The sequence below is a fragment of the Terrapene carolina genome, unplaced genomic scaffold (assembly GCF_002925995.2).
Source record: "Terrapene carolina triunguis isolate 2854851 unplaced genomic scaffold, T_m_triunguis-2.0 Scaffold96, whole genome shotgun sequence".
NCBI classification, from domain to species: Eukaryota; Metazoa; Chordata; order Testudines; family Emydidae; genus Terrapene; species Terrapene triunguis.
Window position 1 is genome coordinate 70,967 of NW_020664447.1, and position 9,783 is coordinate 80,749.

A 9,783-nucleotide genomic window follows, 5' to 3' on the forward strand; every position below is an offset into this window, starting at 1 on the left:
CCCCAGTCCCACCCCAGAGCCCGCACCCCCAGCCGGAGCCCTCGACCCCCGCTTCCTCCCACACACCCTAACCCCCAATTTCATGAGCATTCATGGCCTGCCATACAATTTCCATACCCAGATGTGGCCCTCAGGCCAAAAAGTTTGCCCACCCCTGCAGTAGAATGACTGACACTCCGTTTACTGAGCTAGACTGAGATGGTGAAACTACAAGTTCATTCATACTGTCCTTCTGTGGCACATCCTGATGGCGTAGTTTGTGGGCAAAATGACAACTAAGGACTTTCCCCCTAAAAAAAATTACCTGGCAACTGAAGAACCAGCTGTGTCTTTTAAACCTACTGCCACATACAATTATTGCACTCCTCTTGGAGATACATGAGCTCTTTTTGAAAATATAACCTGTTGAATTTTTACATTGCTCCACTTGAGAGTATAGCAGTACAATAGTACATACACCCATCGTGGTAGTAAGTGCTCTTGCATGAACAGTTTGAACTTGACAAAACTGCTGATTTACTCCTTTTTGTCCTTCTGGACTCATCCAAATAGCTTGTGTGACCAGATTTTTCCCAACAGAAGATAACACCTTCCAAACAAATAGATAATGCAAGAATCAATTGACTTGCACCTTTTAAACTAAATCTAATCTCTTACCATGTAACTTGAAAAATGTCTTTGGATTGAAGTCATTAGGATCCAGCCCATCCGACTCCTCCCACACCTCTTTAAGTTGGTCTTTGCTTCCCTGTAGATTGGTTACAAATAGAAATCACTCAAAGTAATGACATGTAATTGTATTGCACTAAACTGGAGTTAAAGTTTTTCAAAAAGACTTTTCAAAAACCTTTAGAATGGCCCTGCTTTATAGGCCTGATCCAAAGCCCACAGAAATCAATGGCAGTCTTCTTCCATTGACTTCAATGGGTTCTGAATCAGGCTCTGCGTTGTCACAAGGCAGAGGGGTTGAGGGTGCCATGAAGCAGCATACTCAGACTCTGGGGAAACGGAACCCCTGGAATTGCTTTGCACAGCCCCTCATTTAGGAACTGTGTCTAAAGTGAATTTCAGTCTACTCTTCTTGCCCAGAGGGAAGGTAGCTGTAATGTTGGGATTTGCAGTGTAAGCATGGGTGGGGCAGAATAATCCTGAATAATCTCTGGCGTCTTTATGAGCAAGCATTTTGCCAGTATATCACATAGCTGTTTACCAAACACAACAAAACTAACAGGCATCTAGGGTAGGGTTTTCTAAAGTGCTCAGCATTGGGTTCTCTCTCTTTCTTTCCATTGAACTCAGTGGTAAGATTCTCGCTGATTTCAAAGGGAGCAGAGTTTAAGACTTTTGAAAATCCCATCCACAGAGTATTAGTCTTTATTCCCCATTTTAATACTGATAATATGTGAATGAACAAGGTGTTATCCGGGCCTGTTTTGTTATAAGCCATTGCTCTTTGGTATGCAAAGCTTTCTCTAGCAGGATAAGAAATGTGTAAACACTGTATCCTTACAGGATGATTCACTTTGGGGTGATCGCCATGCTTTTTCTTCATCTCCTCATATTTGGATTCTTCTTCCCGTCTCTTCTCTTCATTCAGTGTTTTTAAATATTCTCTCCTTTCATGTTCCTTCATCATCTCGTATTTCTTAAATTCATCGTGGCGTGTCTTGTCATAGTTTTCCAGGTCACTTGTAGCCTACAAGAAATGTTTATGCTGAAAAGACTGTATTGCTTAGAAGTGTGAATGACTGGCCATATTGCCATTGCTTTGCCAAACACAAGGTAAACTAATTGGGGATCATCTTTCAACAGAGTGTAGCGTAATATCCGTCTTTCCCCACTCTACCTGTTCAGCAAAACCAATCAGTTTCACAGAATTTAATATTCTAGGAATCAACTGAGTTGCTTTCCTTGCCCATGCATTGATTTAAGAGGAGGCAGTAAGGCACCCTTACTCTCCTGGGTAGGCTACCCACATTGTACAAAGGGCCATTACTCTCCATCCCACACAGATGGGCAGAGACTGGAGAATAGACACAGTTTTGACTCCTTTCTCCCTACATATGTTCCAGCCAGTGCATCTGAACTGGCATGGTGAGGGAAATAATATGCACCAGGTACAAGGCTAGCACAGTGCACTTCCTCCAGGAGCTAAGAGGTAGCAGGTACCAAACATCAGAGGATTTAACACCTGGGAGGGAGAGGAGTTATTTTAAGCTAAGGGCTAATGTTGGCACAAGAACAAATGGCTATAAACTGGCCCTCAGCAAGTATAGGCTTGAAATTAGACAAAGGTCTCTAACATCAGAGGATTGTAGTGCTGGAACAGCCTTTCAACAGGAGTAGAGAGGGGCAAAAAAACTAACTTGTTTCTAGACTGAGCTTGATAAATTTATGGAGGCGATGGCATGATGAAACCCATTAGCAAATAACTCCTACGGCCGGAGATGGGGCACTAGATGGGGACGGCTCTGAGTTACTACAGAGAATTCTTTCCCAGGTGTCTGGCTGATGGGTCTTGCCCACATGTTCAGGGTCTAACTGATCGCCATATTTGGGTCTGGGAAAGAATTTTCCCACAGGTCAGATTGGCAGAGACCCTGGGGGCTTTGGACCCTCTTCTGTAGCATGGGGGACAGGTCACTTGCTGGTATGAATTAGAGTAAATGGTGGATTCTTTGTAACTTGAAGTCTTTAAATCAAGATTTTAGGACATCAGTAACTCAGCCAGAGGTTATGGGCCTATTGCAGGAGTGGGTGGGTGGGGTTCTATGGCCTGTAATGTGCAGGAGGTGAGACTAGATGATCATGATGGTCCCTTCTGGCCTTAAAGTCTATAAGACTCTCCGGTGTCCCTTGCTCAGGGTTCATAGTAACTCTACAATCGAGCCCTTAATCTGTAACGACAGATTACTTTAAATACTGTGAGTGAAAATGGATAATATTTGAAGGTCTGTGTTCAGGCTCATCTATATGGAAAATTATTCCCAAATAGCTATTTCCTGATTAACATCATGTGTGGACATTTATTCTAGAATAAGAGTGCTTTATTATGAATCAGCTTAATCCATTTAAAATAGTAAATGCTAGTGTTATCACTCCCGGTGTTTGTTCCAGGATACAAATGTCTATGGTTTACCGTAGGGTTTAGTGAACAAACATGGAGTCACATGTCAGGGATGGTCTAGGTAATGCTTAGTCCTACCATGAGTGCAGGGGACTGCACTAGATGACCTCTCAAGGTCCCTTCCAGTCCTACAATTCTATGTTTGTGGACTGTCCAGACTAGCGTTTACAATCATGTAAATTAATCTGAATGAATTGATTGCCAATTAATTTGAGTTGAAACAGGACCACATGCTAGCCCAGACATACCCTTATGGGGGGTTAGTTAATGCAGACCTGCTTATGCTTGGAAGCAGTTTGCAGCTGGTTAGTTTTCAGTTTTTGATGTTAATGTATTTAATAGTATTAAAGGAAGTTCAGCATTCTCATGCTCTCCCCTAAAGGATGTTCAGATTCACCTGATACTGCTCTCCAATTATTTAGAATTCATCTCCAAAATGCCCCACATTTTAAAAAACAATTATAGAGGAAATGCCCCCCTAAGGTATCCCTTAAATTGTGTCATTCCCGCTGGTAAATGAAAGCAGACAAAGGTGGAATGGTTTAAGAACAGAAAGAACTGCTAGTTAAGGACTTCCCTCTCTCCCTACCAACCAGAATTTTTCTGAAATGATGCTCCTAACTGGTAAGATTTTTGGAAAGTTTCTTAAGAGTAAATTAGGAGGGAGCATTTTAACTCACCAAATTCTCTGTGCAGAAACATTCAACCAGCTTCTAATGTCAGATGTACAGTGCTACGTGCTGCATGCCTGAGGTTAAAATCTTTCTTTCCATGAGAGGCATAACTCACTATTGAAAAAAGCCATGCTGCACTCTCAGCCAAACTGTGTCTCACTGATATGTCAGCTGAGCAAGAACCATGCCTGTGATTGATATTTACTTAATCTCTACCAGACCCAATGTACAATAAGTGCTCATTAAGCAACTTTTAGTATTGATATCTGAAATTCAATTGTGTTGTGGTATTGCAGCTTGCCATACACAAGGTAGGTCCAGAAATCTATATGGCCATTTTGAGAGGGGCAATTGTTATCTTATATCAGGGATCGGCAACCTTTGGCACACGGCCCGCCAGGGTAACCCCCTGGCGGGCCAAGCCGGTTTGTTTACCTGCCGTGTGCGCAGATTCGGCCGATCGCAGCTCCCACCGGCCGCAGTTTGCCGTTCCAGGCCAATGGGGGCTGCGGGAAGCGGCGGCCAGCACATCCTTCGGCCCACGCCACTTCCCGCAGCCTCCATTGGAGCAGCGAACTGTGGCCAGTGGGAGCTGCGATAGGCCGAACCTGCGGACGCGGCAGGTAAACAAACTGGCCTGGCCCGCCAGGGGGCTTACCCTCGCGGGCTGTGTGCCAAAGGTTGCCAATCCCTGCCTTATATTAAAGTCATTATGTGACAAGCTTAAGTAATTTAGGTATAAAAATATACTTTGAAAGTATTCTACAGGCATAATATACATCTATCAAAACTGAACAGAATTTACATGCCTTTGACAAGTCATGTTTTGTTCCCAAAGCTGCTCACACTGGCACAAGAATGAGAATGCTATAAGATGCTACCTGAAAAATTAACAGGTTCTGTGATGATAGGGTGACCAGACAGCAAATGTGAAAAATCAGGACGGGGGTGGGGGGTAATAGGAGCCTATATAAGAAAAAGACCCAAAAATCAGGACTGTCCCTATAAAATCAGGACATCAGATCACCCTATATGGCGAACACATGTCAGTGGCATAGAAGCTTTCCAATACACAATGGAGCCAACTAAGTTCCTCTAAGATTAAGATCCGTGTCGTATTTACAGAAGACTGGTATAGATAAAGTAAAAGGATTTGCTTTCACTGCAGAGAAATACATGATCAATCATAGCAAGTGAACATCTACAATATTTTATATCTAACACTCACTGCTTTGATCAACATATCTAAATCTTTAGATTCAAACGTGTCAGGATTCTGGTGGTTGAGGTGTTCAAACTGTTTAAGGAGAGCTTGATGGTCTATGCCAGTGTCTGAAAGAACAAGGTAAAAATATGTTTTTAAAACATTATTTTGAACATAAAACATATCAAACAAGTTTGAAGGAGAGAGTTCTGGAAGTTAAATGCTTTCAAACACAAGCCTGTGATATACAAATAATTGAGGCTCCTTAGGGACTGGATAGGTATTTGCAATTTGATGAAAGAATAGCAACATTTCTAGACTAGCATTGCTTAAGGAAGCTTGGTGAGCTTCACTGAGCCTCTAGCAATTTGCACAGGCACTCCTCCTACCAAGATGGAGTATTGCATTTTTACACTGTAATTTTAACATGCAGAAATTAAAGCAGATATCACAAGTATTTCAAGCTTCACAATCCAGAATAGACACTGCACTACTAGTTCGTGCAAATGACCATATAAATAAAACAGCTGATTCTGTAGTTGTGATGGGGTCAGTTGAAGTGCCAAATTGCTGACCAGCATCATCCAGCTGAATTCGGTTCTTAGGACTGACTCCCCACCTTACACCTTGCAAAATCACCTCTACCTGGCCAAAGTGGATGTGAAACAATACCAAATCAGAATAGCAGCAGTTTAGATTCCTTTTGTACTGGCAGTGGGGAGTCAGGCCCTGTGTCCAAATAAGGTGCTGCAAACATTTCTCCCTCCTTTCTGTAGGGGTTGCTTCCAACAATATAAAACATGCAAGTATAGTAACAGCATCAAACATTTCTATGCTACCACTTGTCCAAATGCTACTGTGATTTTGGTCCATACACCCATATAATGCTCTAGACCAATATTATGTTGAACAGCATCTGTTCTGTTAAGTTAGGCATGACGGTAATGTCCAGTGATTCTAGAAGTCTGTCAGTTTTTTAATTGGGCAGCTTGTCAAGATGGCTGAACAAAAAAAAGAGGAAATGTTTGATCTGTATAGGAGATTGTAGGACAGTCTCCTTCAACTTGTTACCCTTTAGTAAGCTAAAGATAGTCTTGTCACATCTGTGCTCTGTTTTTTTATTATCACATGCCAGCAAACAGTGGCCAGTGCATATTTCAACCACCATTCCTCCACTGTGAGATCACTTGTGCCTAAATACATTCTCTGATGAATCACTGTTTTATAAAGCATTTTTTAAAAGTGCAGTATTAGATTTTATCTTTCCACATTCCTGCTAAACCAGACAAAAGGTTCTTATTTGATCGTTTGAAAATGGAACACTGTAAAAATACATCCAGCTGGGGGACATGTAAATACCTTATTACTGCAGTATAAGCACCTCACAATCTTTATTGCATTTATCCTGTGAGGTAAAGAAGTACTGTCACTCACATTTTACGGATGGGCAACTGAGGCACAGAGATACTTGCTCGAGGTATACAGATACCATATATGTACTGGTGATAGCATTGTGATAAACTACAGGCCATATGATACATATAGTTTAGCACATGGATTATGTAGGGTATAGGAATTTAAATAGTGTGTGTCCTTAAGAGGCCCTGACTTTCTTCCATGTTACAGAAACCACCAGAACCTTACCAAAGATGTATTGTATATATGTAGTTAGGTCTTGCATTTTGTATGTAGTTAATAAACATGATTATGTGGACTCCATTGTGCCTGTGTGGCACATATTCATATTACATATGTACTGTATATAGCAAAAAACATAATGGCCTTTGACTGCTTCAGCTGTGTGCTAATTCATCTCTTCCAGGACCACTGCTAACAATCAAATCTCGGAGCAGCTTCAAACAAAGACACTTTTTATTTTTCAGGCATGCTGTCAGAGAAATATGTCCTAATTTCCACATACACACAACTGTTGAACTCTCCCCACACTAATCTGATGTGTAGCATAGAAAATAGTCTATCCTGCATGAGTGTTTTAAGGCTCAATATCTCAAGACCTTGTAGGGCTAGACATGGGAGTAACATGCCCATCCCAAACTCATGCTGATAAGATCTTTATTAATCTTGGATTTTCTGACTTTCTCTCTGGCAATGCAAAGCAGCCAGAAAGCTGCCCTGACAGGGCATCTCAGGGAATCACCAGGTGGCATAAAGTCAGCTATAATCAGTGGCAGAGGAGGAGTGGGGAATAGCTAAAGGACAATATGCTCTACCACTCCCTAGCAGGCACAAAGTCCCAGATCCACAAAGGGATTTTGGCATTGTGAGGCTCAGCGTTGCCATGGTTAACTTTTAGGTGCTCATAAAGTCACAGACAATATACTGTGATCCAGAAAGCCTGAATTAGGCACCTAGGCTCCCTACATGGTGAATGGGGAGAGATAGGCATCTAAGAATGTGATCCAAAAAAAGCCAGCAAGCTAGGCAGCTCCCCACCTAAACTAGCCAGTTGGAAATATCTTAGAGAAGGGGGGTGTACTAAGCCACTACACTCTTGAAGATAGGCACCTAAGTCCAGACTGCAGGTAGGAACCCAGCTCTGCTTGCAATCCACAACTGCAAACCCCTCTTCTGGCGTCAGGCAGCTGAAGCATCTGCCTCACTCCACACAAAACTGACAGAAGAGGTGATGACCATATAATTTTTAGCCCAGTGGTTAGAGCCCTCACCTGGGATGTGAGAGACCCAGCTTCAATTTCAATGACTTTATAGCTTGGTGATTAGAACACCCATTTGGAAGGTGGGAGATCCAGAGTGCAGTACCCCTGCTCCAATCACTGTGCTTGAGGTGGGAACCAAACCTGTCTCCCACATCCCAGGTGAGACACTGGGCTAAAAGTTTTAACCTGGACAGTGTTAGCACCACCACAACTACAACTGCAACCCAATCTGGTAGGCGACCTCTGAGCACACCTACCCAATCTAGCCCTGCAGCAAGATAAGTGGATGAATGCTTATCTTCCCCTAGTTCATGTATTGCAATGAGGCTTAGGTGGGAGATGGTACCCGGGTGCCTTGAGTGAGGCAGCAGTGTGCATGCCCGGAGGCAGAAATTTAGGTGCCTCAGAAAACTTAAGTGTTGAGTGTTTAGGCACCTACAGTGTTTGGCAGCAGCCAACAGGGAGTTTTGTGGATCGTAATGGTGCCTAAAACTGGGATTTAGGCACCTAAGTCTGTGGGTTAAGGACTAGATTCACAAAGGAATTTATGCGCCTAGAAAATCACTGGGATTCACAAAGCCTGAGTTCAACACCTAGACTCCCTATACAATGAACAAAGAGATAAGCGCCTCAGAATGGAATTCACAAAAACCAGTCACTAGGAGGCGCCTCACCTAAACTAGTCAATGGGAGATGCCAAGCCAAAGGATGTGTGCTAAGCCTAACCCCCCACTTGGAGATAGGCATCTCAGCCTGGGCTCCAGGGCAATGCCTCCTTTTGCTTAGGATTCTCTGCTGCAACTCCTCTCTTAGAGCTAGTCTCCATTCCCGCTTACATTGCTGTAACTTGCGTTGCTCAGGGGTGTGAAAGACACCACCCTGAGCGACATCAGTTACATTGACTTAAGAGCTGTCCACATCGGGGCTATGTTGGCAGGAGATGCTCTCCCACCAACATAGCTTCTGACTCTTCTGGAGGTGGACTAATTATGCCAACGGGAAGAGCGCTCTCCTGTCAGCATAGCGCATCTTCACCAGATGTGCTACAGAGGTGCAGCTGCATCAATGTAGCGTTGTAGTGTAGACTTGCCCTCAGTGTTAGGTGCCTATGATGATTTGTGCAGGAGGCTGTGGGAGGAGGGAGATTAGGCATCTGGATGCCTGGCATGGTGCTGCGTGGCTGAGCACCTGCAGCTCTTATTGACTTCGGTGGAATTTGTGCGTGCTCAGCACTTCTGAAAATCAGGTTGTTAAAGTTAGGCACACTGGTCAAATTTTTCAAACCTGGATACCTAAAGTTAGAGATCTAAATAAAAGAAATGCTGCATGCCTGCAGCTCCCACTGAAGTCAGTGGCATCCAAATTTGAAAAATGTGACCACTGTGCATACATACACACACATAGCATACATACAGCTGCAGTCTGAGGATTTAGTTTGAGTGAGTACATGCTGCTAAATACAATAATGCTGATCTTCTGAGACAGCGAGGGTTCATGGGTGCGACCTTGCACTCTATGATTTTATGAAAATATGTTAATGTGTGAATATGTAACTGGAATATGCTTCATGCAAATGGTCTCTTGTAATGTATCATTATAAAGCTTATAATCTACGGAGTGTGGTCATCCTATTTGTATAAATGTATCATTCTTGTATCTGAAACTAGAAATATGAAATATAACTGAGGTCCTATTGTAATTTATGCAAAGTGTGGGCCATTAATGCTGGCTTGGAAACTTGATGGCTCCCATTAACATGGACAATTGGTTGTAGATGGCTCTGTTTATTTGTAAGTCTTTCTGTATATGTGTGTGCTGGCAAGTGGGTAATGAAGTCTTACAGTGACATGTGATCATATCACCTGAACTGGAATCCATCTTTAACCTGGTGCTTTTCCATTTAGAAGGAGGGATGGGAACCCAGAGAGGGACAAAGGATTCCTGCCTTGTACAAAAGATATATAAGGGGGTGGAACAGAACAAAGGGGGCTGCAGTCATAAGAAATCCCCTAACTACCACCTGAGCTGGAACAAGGACTGTAGCGGGGAAAGGATTGGGCCCAGACTAGGAGAAGGCTAGTCTGTCAAAGAAGCTTATTG

General features: G+C 43.0%; 1 protein-coding gene across 2 annotated transcripts in view; it reads right to left on the minus strand.

The window, feature by feature from the left end:
- NUCB2 (nucleobindin 2) overlaps positions 1-9,783 on the minus strand; it is a 55,631-nt gene that overhangs the window by 23,424 nt on the left and 22,424 nt on the right. For both annotated transcript variants that reach the window (XM_024202175.2, XM_024202176.2), the window contains exons 5-7: positions 5,030-5,133; positions 1,511-1,696; positions 658-748 (exon numbers count right to left, since the gene is read on the minus strand). In XM_024202175.2, the coding sequence (XP_024057943.2) occupies positions 658-748; positions 1,511-1,696; positions 5,030-5,133 (381 nt within the window). The remainder of the gene's footprint in view (positions 1-657; positions 749-1,510; positions 1,697-5,029; positions 5,134-9,783) is intronic.